Here is a 16,022-nt window from a genome sequence, read left to right as displayed (position 1 = left end):
CTGCGAATGCCTATCTTCTAAGATCTTACAAGATTCTGGCATAATCTTGCAACATAAATATCAAGGCATTTTTTTGCATGAATGTAAGATCTAATAATAATAAAATTTGTTTTGAGTACGATCATAAACACAACAAATGTACAATTTAATAGTAGCTTTTACCGCTGTACCAAACGGGCGCTAAGGGGTCATTTTGCCTGTCTGCCTGTTTGAGCACCGTTCCAGAGCTGCTCAAAGTTAAATCACTGGACTTCTATACGAGATGGAAGTAATTTTTGATCAAAATTTTCACATAAAAACGAGTAGCCAAAATTATTGGAAGAAAAAGAAATATTTTATCAAGAAACTCAAATCTATAATACTTTTACAGTAGGTCAGTAAAAAGCAAAAGAAAGGATGAAATTTTTGTAAATGAAAGTGTTCGCTTGTTTTCCTTAAAAAACCCTAAATAGGTTTTCAAAAAAAGCAGAATCAATATTAATTATTAAAATAATGTAGCATTTTGTCCAGATGATTTTTCTCACAATCCCTTAGACTTTTAGTTATTTTTATGTCAAATTTTGCGCGAGTGTTATAAAAAATTCGAATTCGAACGGATATGCGCTTCTTTATGGTTTTTGTCAGCTTTACCTTAAAGAGTATTGTTTTTATCAGCCCCGCTAAGGGGATATCTTGATTTCTCAATTTGTTAGGAAAGCGTTTGTTTTTTCTCTAGTTATCTTCTCTCACACTTTAGATAACGTTCTGAGGTATTTTCTAGTTTGAAAAAAATTCAGAAACAATGTGTTTACACTTTTGCCAAGCATACATTATATGACCACCTAATAAAATGAGTTGTCATTTTTAATACCTAATTATTTCTTACTCATTTGTTCCTCCAACACTTGCTCATTCAAAATAACCTTTTTTCTGTAAACAACTTGATCCAATTAAAACAAACTGAGTTTTTCAATTTTTTGGCGTCAATTTCGTACTGCCAGCCATTTTGATATAGCTTTAAGGTCATCCATGTGTTCTTGTTCTTCAAAATCACGAAGCATATTTGTATCGTCGGCATAAAGATCAATATTACCTTTTTTTGTTACTAGTACAAGGTCATTTATATAAGTGAGAAAGAGTAGAAAACCCAGTGATCTTCGCAAATTTAAAATAGCTACTAATTTTAACTCTAACTGTTATTTCTAAAATGTTAATGTTTTACCTCAAACTTACTTTATAAGATAAATTTATTTAGTGTTGCAATAAACGAGCAAATTTGATGCAACTGTCAAGTAAACTTTTCTGGTTCTTTTTCCAAGGAGCTTTTTTCTTATTCAAGTGCACTCGACATTACTGACCTGATCACTTAACTGAAAATCTGGAACAAAAGAATGCGTTGTAGGAACTTTGTGGTTCTTATCGTTCGAAAAAATCCTCATTTTTATTCCTATGTGTTTTTACCTTTTTTGTGTGGTGATTTTTCTGGTGGTATAATATTTACATTTTTTTGAGAAATAGCAGTTTGCTGTTGTTGTAGAGAAATTCGACTTGTTGAGTCAGATTGACTGCCTCAGTTGTGAAGTTGCGCACAAAGGAGAAGAGCTCACTCAACTCACTGAAGTCAGCTGCAAATTGAGACATGACCTGGTGGGTATCCAAATTTGCTTGAAAATTCTCATATATACATATTGAAAAATACTTGAGAGCTCTTGTATTAACCCACCTTGTGTTATTTCAAGCTAAACAAGTTGACACTACCGCAGAGCTGTATTGGCGCAACGGTAGCATGACTGCCAGCAGTTCTGAAGACCGTAGTTTGGAGTCCTCTATGCTCAAGTTCTTTACGAGAATATTGATTTAGCTAATACCACAGTTGGGTTATGGAAATATCCTATTTGATGGAAATGATCTAAGCTAAAATTCACAAGTATTTTCCGTTTTGCCCCCAAGCTTGGTGCATATCCGCAACACCCAGATGCACGTGCCATATTTTTAAATAATGATTTTTTAGTGTTCTGTAACGGTGGGGGGGGGGGGGGGGGGGGGGTCCAAATTTTCAATTTTCGACTAGGGTCCAACTTGCTTTAACTTGACTGGAAGACGTAACTGATTTCAAGTTCACGCTGCCCTAAACGTACTACTATTTTTCAAATATTGCAATTTTACAATATCGAAAATTCCGGTTTAGTTGAAAGCCACAAAAATCTTGCCATTTTCCTTATCATTAAAATCTAGGAGGAAGCAATGAAAACGTCAAATGCCCTCGACAATGAAATCTGCAATTTGAAAGAACTGATTGCCCGAATGAGCAACGAGTGCCGAGAAAAAGATGCAGAAATAGCCCGACTAAGCTGCGAATTACAGGCGACTTTGCAGGAATTAAATGACACGAAAGGAAAGCTAGATTGCGCTGTTGCAGACGCAACGATGCTGACAAGCGAGGAGATGCACTGAATGAAGCTGTGGACTGTATGACCTCTGCGCTGTTTGATATCAGAGAGGGTCTTACTGCTAGTTACGAGGCACTTGATGTTAAGTATGGTAAGTTCAAAGGAGTTACAATTTACTGAGCGTGTTTATGCATTTGAAATAGAATTTTGATTGGAACTTTTTTTCTAAGAATGGAAAGATTATTAGATGTACGTATGCGTAATTGGGATTTCTTAACTAAAGATGTTTAACAGATCGTAGATAAGCCAATTTTTGAGTCTTCTTATAAATCAAGTATTTAAATGGATCAATTTCTTTTCCATTTGAAGGAAGTCTACGTCACTGTGGCACCAGCTGTGGATCTGTTCATGCTTTTGAGTGTCCACCTCTTCACAGCACTTACAAGGCACTGGGAAATGCGCCTTTGAGTCATAAGAAACTGTTTGAATCGGCCACCATGGCTACTGACTCTGCTTGGCGTTAGTACGATTATCTCATTTTTGTTCAGTAGACTGTAAAATGTTCTCTTGTATGATTACACAACTTGCCGTCTAAAAGTGGACACACGATTAATAGTTGTGGTATCAAGCAAAAAAAAACTCGCAGAAGTTGGAGCGTTTTAGGATTAAAATAAAAAATTGGAAACTCATTTAAATTGTCAATTTTCTTTTTTTTTGCACTAGTAGAATAAAATGACCGCTGACGTCCTTACTCTTTTCACACTGGGGTATTTTCACACAGTAATTTGCCATTGTGGCAAATATTGCCTCCGATGAATACTTTTAAGGTGGGAGAGACGATTAGAGAAAGTATTGCTGAAATAGTTAATCCACAGATAAAAACAATTTGTTTTTTCAATAAAATTGAACAACTTCAATATAATCTCTTCTAAACTATTTTAAACAATGCACAACTGTTTTCCACAGCACCCGTACTTAACGCCAAGTCAATATCAGTACTGGGCAAGTCTAATTGCAAGTCTAGGTATCAGTACTGATTCAGAGCTATGATCATAACACATTTAAGACTTGTCAGACTTGGCCAAGACTTGGCAAGTCTTAATCCAAGTCTTGGCCAAGACTTGCCAAGTCTTAATCCAAGTCTTGGCGAAGACTTGCCAAGTCTTAATCCAAGTCTTGGCCAAGACTTGCCAAGTCTTAATCCAGTCTCAAATGGCCGAAAAAAGGTCAAAAATAGCCGAAAAAAACGTCAAAACTGATCGAAAAAACGTCAAAAATGGCCGAAAAAAAGGTCAGAAATGGCCGAAAAAAACGTCAAAATGGCCGAAAGAAGGTCAAAAATAGCCGAAAAAAACGTCAAAACTGATCCAAAAAACGTCAAAAATAGCCGAAAAAAACGTCAAAAATAGCCGAAAAAACGCCTAAAATAGCCGAAACAAACGTCAAAAATAGCCGAAAAAACGCCTAAAATAGCCGAAAAAAACGTCAAAAATAGCCGAAAAAAACCTCAAAAATAGCCGAAAAAACGCCTAAAATAGCCGAAAAAAACGCCAAAAATAGCCGAAAAAACGCCTAAAATAGCCGAAAAAAAGTCAAAAACAGCCGAAAAAACGCCTAAAATAGCCGAAAAAAACGTCAAAAATAGCCGGGAAAACGTTAAAAATAGTCGAAAAAAACGTCAAAAATAGCCGAAAAAACGGGACTTAAACGGGACATAGCTCATTGAGACCGTTATTATCTAAGCTTCAAAACTATATATGGCACATTAAATTTGGATCACTGGTTGATGAGAAATTAGGTAGTGAGCACCGTGTAATTTGACCACAAAATATAGCCGAAATGCCCGTATGCCAGCCAATATGCCAACCAATATGCCACCAAAATATACCGTGGTATGCCCATGGCATGCCTGGTATGCCCATGATACATTGCTAAACTAACAGAGGGCAGGATTGGCTCTTCTGACAATCTGTAGATCGGCACTGCCATATGCCCATTTTCGTCCCCATTTTGACCAATTCGTGGCAGACCATTTTGACCATTCCCACTACTATCGAGCAGGTTTCCACGACTTTGTAAAACTGGGCCCCTTGACAGCATGGGAACCGTCACAGTCTTCTTCATAACTTTTCCTCGATTCGAATACCCAGACATTTCAAGATCTGAAATATATATATGTTGATTTTCGGCTAAAATTCGGCTCCAAACGGCTGAAAAATGGCTGAAAACGGCCCAAAACACCTGAAATACCCTCAATAGACCCTCCCGGGGTGCTAATAATCACCCAATAATCAATTTGGTATGCCCCGGCATCATTTTCTAGCACTCCGGGAAAGTGGCCAAAAAGTAATGCCAAAATCGTGGCACGTTGCGAAATTTTTTCGAATTCGAAAATTTCACTCGAAAATTTTTGAAAAGTTGGTTTTGACCTGGGAATCAACTTCCAAGTGTTATCCAAGTCTTGGTTAAGACTTGCCAGACTTGTAAGACTTGTATTTAGACTTGCCCAGTACTGGAAACCTAAATAAGACTTGGATTTAGACTTGCCTAGTACTGATTTAGACTTGTAGTTCGGTACGGGCATGAATTCTTTCTCCTACAACGATGCAGGATTGTTGTTTTTTGTATTGTAGATAAATATTTATAAACATGATCTAACAATATCCTGGCTAATTGGATCAAATCACTGATTTGTAAATAGTGGCTCAGCGTTTTGAATGCGTTAAGAAACGAAAAAAAATTAATTATTTTTTTAGTTTAGCGCACATTTTTCCTTGAGCTTGCCAATAAATTGAAAATGTTATTTCTGTTTGATTCAGCATTTTGATACATTTTCAAGGAAATAACTTTTTTGCATCTCAAAAATAGCAGCTAAAAATTTTGATGGGCCAAAGTTGAATGAACAAAAGATGCCGGGTTTGAAATTATCAGCAAATGTATGTCAAATCTATGTTAGTTTATTTCAGAGGCCGTGCAGAAGGTTGCGTCTTCGGTGTCCAATATGATCAACGCATCTGTGTGTGTTAGTAAAGATCTATTTAAATTTGTTGGAGAACGCCCCAATTCCGTATAATCGAAAAATCTAAATGTAACACACAAGAACTTCCTGTTCGAGTAGGCCCATAATGACATACTCAATACAAACTTGCACCCCTATGATCGTTCAAATGATAGTTCCAAACTGCTAATTATGCTCTCTGTTAGGAATAGACTGTCATTATTATAAAAAAATAGCATTAGTTTGTTCATGAATGTTTTCTGTGGTCAGAATCTGTTTTTCACATCGAAAGGCGAGCTAGAATAAAAGAAGCTTATTTGCAATGTTAGATAACTAAACCTATAACCAGAGCTAGCTTTTCACTCATGCAGTAGCATAGCTTGCGAGTAGTATTGTTTTTAATAGCCGCCCTCATCTTCTCAGCCGGCTATTATAGCGCTCCTATTTTTTTTACAATTCAAAGAATTTGAATTGTATTGGGGCGCTGTCTTTTTTACGACTCGAAGAGGAGTATTGGAGAAGTCCTTTTTTTTAATCAATTTTATTGGAGTGATTTTTAAAGCGGGAAATGAAACGCGTGAAAAAATTTGGAGTGGTTTTTCTGCTGAACAAAATTGAAGAGTGGAGCGAAAAGAGAGTGGTTTTTGTTCATACCGCTGTTTTTGAGAGAGCGATAAATTGATGTGTGAAAAAATTTTCTCTAAGCGAGCGAAATTTTTTTGTTCACATGCGGCTTTTTAAAACCGTTTTTTTTTGTTATTTTTTTGGTTTAGAGGTCTGATTTTGATATTGTGTGATGCTTAGGGTTGTTTTAATAGTGGTTCGCAAGTTTTTGGTCATTAAATAGATTTTTATACCATTTCGCTGGTTTTTCAGCTATTTTGCTGAATTTTCGGCGAATTTTAGCAATTTTTTGCGTTTTGTTTTGTTATAATGCTTTGTAATGGCTTTGAATAGACGCATGTTAGTAACTGAGTTTTTAGATACCAAGTGATTACATTCTCTTAGGTTGGAAACTTTTTTTTTGTTTAGAAAAATGACAGTAAACTGAAAAATTTTGAATTATTTTTCTTAATTTTTTGCTGTTTTTCGTTTTTTTTCTAAACTTAGAAAAATTTTTCAGCCTATTCAACTTTCCTATTGTTTTCGAAGTCTTCCAGTACTAATTCGCTCCAATTAACGTTTTTTGGGTCTATGTGCTCCCGTGAAATTGAAAAAAAAGCTCAATTTTTTCTATGAGTTTTTTTTTCAATTTTTTTTAAATGCCCTTTGTGTTCTTCAATTTTTTATAGCATTTGGGGATGCCTATAGTCCAAATTAGTTGTCCTTGATGCGTGTCGATGATTTGATTTCAGTTTGGAATCATTTTGTTAAAGATAATTGAGTAACTTTTATGAAGAGTTCCGCAAATTTTCGTGTTTTTTTTTGGAATTTTTGCTGAGTTCTTCTGATTGTCTGCTTTTTGCTAGTTTTTAGTGGTCTAGCTCTTGATAGGAGCTTTTCTAGAGGTTTTGTTGAAATATATTTAGTGCACTTTTCAATGACAAATATCACTAACTTTTTTTAAACACTAACTTTTTTTCATTTTTTTGTTCTTCGTTTTTACTCATAAAAATAAACAATGATTTGGATTGGTGGACACTTGACCAGATGTAGTTTTAAAAGTTTTTTGAAAAAATGATTTGATTTCAGCATAGTGGTATTTGATTCATTATTTGTGGCCAATTTTTTTTGTTTCCTTACAGAAAATATTTTTGGTTTTTTTTTATTTCCTTTCTTTTACCTTCGTTTATTCTACTTGAAATTTGTGTTTGGTTTTTGTCTCAAATAGCAGTGATTCAACAAAATTAAACTAAACCAATTTCACGGGTTTTCGCCAAAAGTTGTTTTTAAACTTGCAACTCAATGTAAAATTTTTATCACGTGCTTTATCGTCTTTTCTGGTCAGTCATTTTTTCATTGTTCTTCTTTTTTTTTGTTTTAAAGTGACAAGTGGTATTCAATAGGATAAGCATTATGTTAGTTACTGTGGTCAATCAGTAGACTAAGTTTTATGTTTTTTAGGGGCGTTCGTTTTGTCCTTCGAGTCGTTTCCGGAATTCTTCCGGCTATGTTTTTTTTTTAATCAATTTTATTGGAGTGAATTTTGAAGCGGGAAATGAAACGCGTGAAAAAATTTGGAGTGATTTGGTTGCTGAACAAAAGTGAAGAGCGGAGCGAAAAGAGAGTGGTTTTTGTTCATACCGCTGTTTTTGAGAGAGCGAGAAATTGATGTGTGAAAGAATTTTCTCTGAGCGAGCGAAATTTTTTTGTTCACGTGCGGCTTTTAAAAGCAGTTTTTTTGCAATTTTTCTTGTTTATGAGGTTTGATTATGATATTGTATTGGATTGGGGCTCGTTCTGATAGGAATTGAAGGTTTCAAGTTGTTAATTTGAGTTTTATGCAAATTTGGAGGTTTTTGATCAGTTTTGCTGATTTTTCGACGAAATTTAATGTTTTTTGGCTTTTTGTTTTGTTTTACTGCTTTAAGTGCAATTTGCATAAAAGCTCGTTACTCAATGATCATCAGGGATACAAATTGATTACAATTTTGTTGTTATAAAACATTTTTTCTGAAGAAAAATGACAGAAAAGTTAGGAATTTTTTAACCACTTTTTTAAATTTTGGGCTTTTTTCGTTTTTTTTTCAATGGTAGACAATTTCTTTAGCTTGTTATGACTTGTCCATTTTTTTCGCGAGCATTTCATTGCTCTATTTGCTCAAAGTAACTTTGTTTGGCTTTATTTTTTCTTGTAAAATTTAAAAAAAACACCTTACTTTTTCTCTCTTTTTTTGTTCAATTTGGTTTTAATTGTCGTTTCTATTCTTCCTCAACCTTTGATAGCATTTGGGAAGTTTTCTAGTGGAACTCAGTTGTTGTAGCTCTTTTGGATGTCTCTCATTTTGATTGATATTTGTTTTGAGTTGTTTTGTTGAAGAAAATCGAGTAAATCAGAGCAAATTTGGGCCACTTTTTGTCTTTTTTCTAAGTTTATTGCCCATTTCTTCCAATTTAATGTTTTTTGTTGCTAACTTTTTCTCAATAAGGAGCGTTTTTGTAGGTGTTGTTACTATGAATTTGCACTTGAAGGCTTAGCAGGGCAGTTTTCCTTTAAACAAATTATACAAATCTCTAATTCGTTAAAGAGTTTTTCTTAGTTTTTTTTTTAGTTTGTTGTTTAACGTTACTCTGCAAGTAATAGGTGGGCGATTGATCTAGCCAAATATATAACTAATTGATTTCTATGAGTTATGGATGAGATGTTATCTTTTTGTAGAGAATTTTGTTTGGATTTTTAGAGAATATTATTTCTAGATTTGGTCTTTTGTCAAGTTTCCAGTTCTCCAGTCTTTTCTTTGTGAATTGGTTACAGGTTACACTGTCTGTCGATTGATAATATGCTGGTGATGCATCTGATTAGTGATAATAGTCAGATTTCTACTTCGAGTCGTTTCCGGAATTCTTCCGGCTATGTTTTTTTTTTAAGATCTGTTCACACATTTTCATGATTTTTGAAGTCAAATTGGAGTAGTGATTTTGGTCACGCCGAAACAGGAAATGGAGCGAAAAAGCGAGTGGTTTTGCGGCGTGAATTTTTTTCGCTCTAATTTTAAAGTAGAGTGAGAAAATGGTGTTTGAACAAAAATTCGGTTTCTCGGTAGTGGTTTTTTGTTCACATGCGGCAATTTCACTCTGATTTTTACTGTTTTTTCGACTTTTTGGATCGGATTTTTTTCTAAATGGTTTTCCCAATCCATTCAAAGCTCATTCTAAGCCTAGTTTTTTGTGTGAATTAAATTTTCATTTCTCGTTAGTGGTTTTTTTGTTCACATGCGGCATTTTCACATTGATTTTCTGTTTTTTTTTCGTATTTTTCTATCAGAATTTTATAAAAATGGTTTTCTCAATTCACTCTTAGTCCATTCTAGGTCTGGTTTTTCTGTTTAGTCAATGAAAATTCTTTGAATTGTACGTCAGGACTTGTCCTGCTATGTTTTTTACTTCGTCGAATAAAAAAATATTTCGCTTTACCTCATTTTGCCGCTTTTTCAACATTTTGCGTGAAATCTTTTTGACTTCTCTAGGCTAGTTTCTCTCTTCTCTCATTCTGATAAAAGTGATTTTGAACATCAGTTGCTCAGCAAAGCAATTCAAAATGAACAGTCAGTATAAAAAATTGAAGTCAGAAATAGAAACGGGATAAACCCATAAAGCCCAATTTTCGATGCCCGCTATTTGAACGTCGGTCCTATAAGTATTAGTTACCTCTCTCTAATGCTGATTGTTATTGATAGTAGCCCCTGTAGCCTCTCTCTAAGAAACAGAAGTATGTTCAACTACGAAATGCCATCAAAATAAATCGGACTTAAAAAAATGTTTTTGTACGAAAATCTTTTTTTTTCAATATCTTCTGTTATTTCAATCCCAGTCATGCTTATTGGAATCAACGGCGGCTATTTTCCGGCAATCTGCCGGGTATGTTTTTTCTTTTTGCAGTTGGATGCAGCAGTGGCCTTGTGTGAGATAGAGATAGAAAGAGTGAAGGCAGAAGCATCTCAGAGGGAGCAGTGTTGGAGTGAACAGATGGAACAACAGGAGATATTTCACCAGCAGGAGATACAAGAGATGACTCACCAGGTTGAATTTCTCGCCCAGGAGTACAACAATTATCAGACATGGGTGAGTGATATGAAATTTACGAACCACATGCAATATTGTATTGTTGCTGACCGCGAAGGCACACTTGCTTGTAGGGACATTTTCATTTCCTCTTGCAACAAAAACACGATCACATACATGTGTCCTCAAAAATATATGCGAATTTTCTGAACTATGACTTCACGGCTGCAATTAATATTTCAACAGCATTTCATTACAATTTTGTTGTTATAAAACATTTTTTCTGAAGAAAAATGACAGAAAAATTAGGAATTTTTTAACCACTTTTTTAAATTTTGGGCTTTTTTCGTTTTTTTTTCAATGGTAGACAATTTCTTTAGCTTGTTATGACTTGTCCATTTTTTCGCGAGCATTTCATTGCTCTATTTGCTCAAAGTAACTTTGTTTGGCTTTATTTTTTCTTGTAAAATTTAAAAAAAACACCTTACTTTTTCTCTCTTTTTTTGTTCAATTTGGTTTTAATTGTCGTTTCTATTCTTCCTCAACCTTTGATAGCATTTGGGAAGTTTTCTAGTGGAAGTCAGTTGTTGTAGCTCTTTTGTATGTCTCTCATTTTGATTGATATTTGTTTTGAGTTGTTCTGTTGAAGAAAATCGAGTAAATCAGAGCAAATTTGGGCCACTTTTTGTCTTTTTTCTAAGTTTATTGCCCATTTCTTCCAATTTAATGTTTTTTGTTGCTAACTTTTTATCAATAAGGAGCGTTTTTGTAGGTGTTGTTACTATGAATTTGCACTTGAAGGCTTAGCAGGGCAGTTTTCCTTTAAACAAATTATACAAATCTCTAATTCGTTAAAGAGTTTTTCTTAGTTTTTTTTTTAGTTTGTTGTTTAACGTTACTCTGCAAGTAATAGGTGGGCGATTGATCTAGCCAAATATATAACTAATTGATTTCTATGAGTTATGGATGAGATGTTATCTTTTTGTAGAGAATTTTGTTTGGATTTTTAGAGAATATTATTTCTAGATTTGGTCTTTTGTCAAGTTTCCAGTTCTCCAGTCTTTTCTTTGTGAATTGGTTACAGGTTACACTGTCTGTCGATTGATAATATGCTGGTGATGCATCTGATTAGTGATAATAGTCAGATTTCTACTTCGAGTCGTTTCCGGAATTCTTCCGGCTATGTTTTTTTTTTAAGATCTGTTCACACATTTTCATGATTTTTGAAGTCAAATTGGAGTAGTGATTTTGGTCACGCCGAAACAGGAAATGGAGCGAAAAAGCGAGTGGTTTTGCGGCGTGAATTTTTTTCGCTCTAATTTTAAAGTAGAGTGAGAAAATGGTGTTTGAACAAAAATTCGGTTTCTCGGTAGTGGTTTTTTGTTCACATGCGGCAATTTCACTCTGATTTTTACTGTTTTTTCGACTTTTTGGATCGGATTTTTTTCTAAATGGTTTTCCCAATCCATTCAAAGCTCATTCTAGGCCTAGTTTTTTGTGTGAATTAAATTTTCATTTCTCGTTATTGGTTTTTTTGTTCACATGCGGCATTTTCACATTGATTTTCTGTTTTTTTTTTCGTATTTTTCTATCAGAATTTTTTAAAAATGGTTTTCTCAATTCACTCTTAGTCCATTCTAGGTCTGGTTTTTCTGTTTAGTCAATGAAAATTCTTTGAATTGTACGTCAGGACTTGTCCTGCTATGTTTTTTACTTCGTCGAATAAAAAAATATTTCGCTTTACCTCACTTTGCCGCTTTTTCAACATTTTGCGTGAAATCTTTTTGACTTCTCTAGGCTAGTTTCTCTCTTCTCTCATTCTGATAAAAGTGATGTTGAACATCAGTTGCTCAGCAAAGCAATTCAAAATGAACAGTCAGTATAAAAAATTGAAGTCAGAAATAGAAACGGGATAAACCCATAAAGCCCAATTTTAGATGCCCGCTATTTGAACGTCGGTCCTATAAGTATTAGTTACCTCTCTCTAATGCTGATTGTTATTGATAGTAGCCCATGTAGCCTCTCTCTAAGAAACAGAAGTATGTTCAACTACGAAATGCCATCAAAATAAATCGGACTTAAAAAAATGTTTTTGTACGAAAATCTTTTTTTTTCAATATCTTCTGTTATTTCAATCCCAGTCATGCTTATTGGAATCAACGGCGGCTATTTTCCGGCAATCTGCCGGGTATGTTTTTTCTTTTTGCAGTTGGATGCAGCAGTGGCCTTGTGTGAGATAGAGATAGAAAGAGTGAAGGCAGAAGCATCTCAGAGGGAGCAGTGTTGGAGTGAACAGATGGAACAACAGGAGATATTTCACCAGCAGGAGATACAAGAGATGACTCACCAGGTTGAATTTCTCGCCCAGGAGTACAACAATTATCAGACATGGGTGAGTGATATGAAATTTACGAACCACATGCAATATTGTATTGTTGCTGACCGCGAAGGCACACTTGCTTGTAGGGACATTTTCATTTCCTCTTGCAACAAAAACACGATCACATACATGTGTCCTCAAAAATATATGCGAATTTTCTGAACTATGACTTCACGGCTGCAATTAATATTTCAACAGCATTTCATTAACAAAACTTTCGTTTCTCTGCGCAAGATCGATCGGCCACAGACGTTTCAATGAAGAAACTCCAATTTTTTTTATAAAGAAACCTGTGTCGAAAAATATGAAATGTGCCCACGCACGCACACCCACGCGGGTGCATTTGTCATCTTTTTCGACCATGTTTGGGGGTGGGGTAAAAACAATTTGGAGTTTTTTTGTTGGAACGTCTGTGGCCGTTCGTTATTTCTTGCGCAGGGAAACGAAGGTTTTCTTAGTGAAAAGCTCTAGAAAAATTAGTTTTAGCCGTGCAGTCATAGTTCAGAAAAATTGCATATGTCTGTGAGGACGCATGCAAATGATCATGTTTTTTTTGCAAGAGGAAGTAAAAATGTGTCTCATTAAACCTTCTTGTAAAAGTTTCAGTGCGTGTGCCTGAGTACCTGCAAGCATGGTTTCGTTTATTTGTGTCAGTATGCGTGTGAGTGGTTGGTTGTTTGTTTGTGTGTTTGTGCGTTTGTGTACTTGTGTGTGCGTGTTTTTTGTGCGTGTTTGATTTTGTGTTTTTGTTTTAATTTATGAGCAAGTTTGTCATAATGTGTGCAGATTTTTTGTGAGCAATACTATGTGTATAAATATGTATGAGCCCTGGTGTAGAGAGAAGATGCATGTCCGTGTCTGCGGATCTTCGTATACGCGAATAGCTAGGTGTTCATATGGTTGTGATGAGCTTGTGTTTTTTGTCTTTTCAATTAATTCAAACGAAGAAGTAGCAATTATATTAGTCCCGGGATATTTTTATGCAAGTTTTTGCGCAACTGTTTTGACTTGTCGTTCTCATTAGTTGGATAAAATAGTAATGCCCTGAACGCAAAAAGTAATCTTAGAGCACTTCAAATTACTATACTCTAAGTATATGATTCTCCGAAGCTGTTTTCTTGACAAACTCATGTTGTGAACGGTGGCTAATAGAGTTTGAACCCCAATTTATCCCCCACTTCACCCCTCATTTCACATCTCCCCCTCACCTCCGCTACTTCAAAACCCTTATCCTCACCCCTGCACATCATTACATCGGTAACCCAGCGCTCCCCGTTCGCGACCACCCCAGGCGCCTTCAATTAAGCATGACCCACTTAAGATTTTTCGCTTGACCCATTTTTTGTTCGACGTTTTTATCTTTTCAACATCGAAAACTGGATAAACAGGTAAACCCCGGAGGACATTAAATGGCTGATGAGGTCTCGTAGATCCCTATGCCTCACCAGTTTTTAAGAGTGCGATCATCAAAGATATTCTGATGAGACATCTTCATTATTTGAGGGGCGGTTTATTTCTTTTAAATATTTGACTCCCTTCACTCCTCTCACACCCCACCCCTAATGCTGGCATACCCTAAGCCCCTGCTGGTGACAACCCAAGCTAAGCCGCCACCGGCCGTTTGAGATCAATTAGACCTACGTTAGTCAGTTATGTTAATGCTCTTTTGGCATGAACATCAATGGGTAATCTTTAATTGGTGCAAGCGATCCAATTTGTTATTATACTATTTATAGAATTAGTAAATATGCAGCTTTTCTATAGACTGTATTGCTTGTTTATTGCACTTAAACGAAGATGCTAGCATTTATTTAAGTCCTGTTGTATTTTTAAGCGATTTCTTGAGGCAGCGTTTTTTCATTTGATGCTTTCATTTTCCTTCTTCAAAAACCAGACAAAAACTTAGCGCTCGGAGGGCATTAATTCGCCGAGCAGCTGTCTTAGAGCTTTCCTAACCTATAAGTGTACAATTTACGGATGCTGCTCGGAAAACATATTTAAAAGACGTGACGGACAGTTCTTTGCCGGTTTGGACCCCACTTACTCTAGTCGCCCTCCACTGTTCTGCCCTCCCAATTTATCTTTGTCATTTGTTTTTCTGGCTAGTTTGGCAAGCGAGTACCAGTTTGAGAGCAATACTCCCGACGTTAACTGATCATGTTTACTTCCTTTTGCAATAAAAAACTAAATGAATTAATTTCCATTAGAATGAAATAATATGATCTAAACAGGGGAAAACGTTTTTCTCGAAATAGCTGAGTTTGTTTGTAAAAATTGTCTCCCATCACCACTGCTTCAAGAAGTTCGAGTGCATAAAATGTATTCTATGACTGCAATGATTGAAAAATTTTAGTCAACAGTTTGAGATTACTATTATTTCAGGCGGAGGCCAGTCGGGAGGCTGCTCAATCTGAGATGACACATGTTGTTGAGTGTCTGGACGAGACAGAGCATCACATGAGCCAACTGCTTGACCAGAACACTAACAAAGATGACGTCATCAACAGATTGCAAACCGTGCGTGATTGTTCAATTGGGAATGGTTAACGTGTACAATCTCGCATTGAAAAATAGTGCATCATTTCTCAAGATTTTGATCCAAAATAAATCCAAATTTGCATAAGATAGCCATATGATCAGGGTCTGAAAAAGCTCTAGTAGCTTTGCAAAACGAAAAAGTTGATTTTTTAACCACCTAATGCAAACAACCTAATGTAAATGGTACACAAAATAAGCTTGATATAGCTCGATAAGAAGCTGTACTTGTTCAACATATGCTTGGCTAAAGCGATGAAACCTTGAGGAACAAAAAACAGAGTGAGAATGGGCTATAAGAGATGCCCAAGTTTGTGAGCTTAAAACCAGTGGGTGAAAGGGTTAGCACACTAGGTTTGCAAGTAAGATATGCTGTTGCGAATCCAGTACTGGCCCATTTTCACAGTAGTTGCGCCTGTTTAGACCACCTGACATTTCAAAGCTCAGTTTTTGTTCAAAGCTTGGCGTTTAAGAGTTATGTTCCCATATGACTGATAAATTATATTTTTATAGACCGCTCTTTCTTTTGCTTCAAAGAGGTTATTTAAAATGAACTTATTTGAATTTTTAATCTGATTCATATGTTCTGTATCATTTGTTTGCATTTCAAATAGAGTAATTTCTTAACATAATACAATGAGATAGCTGTTATTTTTATTTAGATTTTTGTATCTGTGAAGCTGCTTCGTTGAGTTTTAGTCGGATTTATCAAACTGCTTTAATTCAATTTTTCGCGGCTTTTTTCAGTTATTAAAGGAGTTAACAGCCAAGTACAGAGCACACGCGTTTGTTTTATCTGGTCTCTGGTCACAGTAGAACTGATCATGGTTAAAAATAAGTTAAAAAGACGGTAACATGTGCCCGAAAATTGTGAGCTCTTTATATTTTTCCATTCATGAATCCTGTATATAAAACGCGTGAGCTCTAAAGTCTAACAATATTTTTGCATGTTTAAGGAGCCACTCGAATCGCATGTTTAAGGGCCGCATTGAGAAGCATTGTTAAGCGAACATATTAATAGAGGTTATTGACCTAGAATGCTCAAAAAATGACAGAGAACCGAACCTAAAAGGCTCAA

The 16,022-nt window shown here is 35.5% G+C and overlaps 2 protein-coding genes across 2 annotated transcripts in view; both read left to right on the top strand.

Annotated features, from left to right (window-relative positions):
- LOC142343008 (uncharacterized) overlaps window positions 1-2,433 on the top strand; it is a 79,472-nt gene extending 77,039 nt beyond the window's left edge. Inside the window, exon 16 of the mRNA XM_075394690.1 lies at window positions 2,215-2,433. Coding sequence (XP_075250805.1) covers window positions 2,215-2,433 — 219 coding nt within the window. The remainder of the gene's footprint in view (window positions 1-2,214) is intronic.
- Window positions 1,515-16,022, top strand: part of LOC142342772 (uncharacterized) — an 80,497-nt gene continuing 65,989 nt past the window's right edge. Inside the window, exons 1-7 of the mRNA XM_075394326.1 lie at window positions 1,515-1,626; window positions 2,215-2,520; window positions 2,739-2,888; window positions 5,336-5,391; window positions 9,907-10,089; window positions 12,239-12,421; window positions 14,792-14,926. Of these exons, the coding sequence (XP_075250441.1) occupies window positions 2,451-2,520; window positions 2,739-2,888; window positions 5,336-5,391; window positions 9,907-10,089; window positions 12,239-12,421; window positions 14,792-14,926 (777 nt within the window). The 5' untranslated portion in view covers window positions 1,515-1,626; window positions 2,215-2,450. The remainder of the gene's footprint in view (window positions 1,627-2,214; window positions 2,521-2,738; window positions 2,889-5,335; window positions 5,392-9,906; window positions 10,090-12,238; window positions 12,422-14,791; window positions 14,927-16,022) is intronic.

The sequence above is a fragment of the Convolutriloba macropyga genome, chromosome 7 (genome assembly GCF_964194025.1).
Source record: "Convolutriloba macropyga chromosome 7, txConMacr16.3, whole genome shotgun sequence".
NCBI classification, from domain to species: Eukaryota; Metazoa; Xenacoelomorpha; order Acoela; family Convolutidae; genus Convolutriloba; species Convolutriloba macropyga.
Note: the sequence above shows the minus strand (reverse complement) of the source record. Positions and strands in the feature narration are given on the sequence as shown.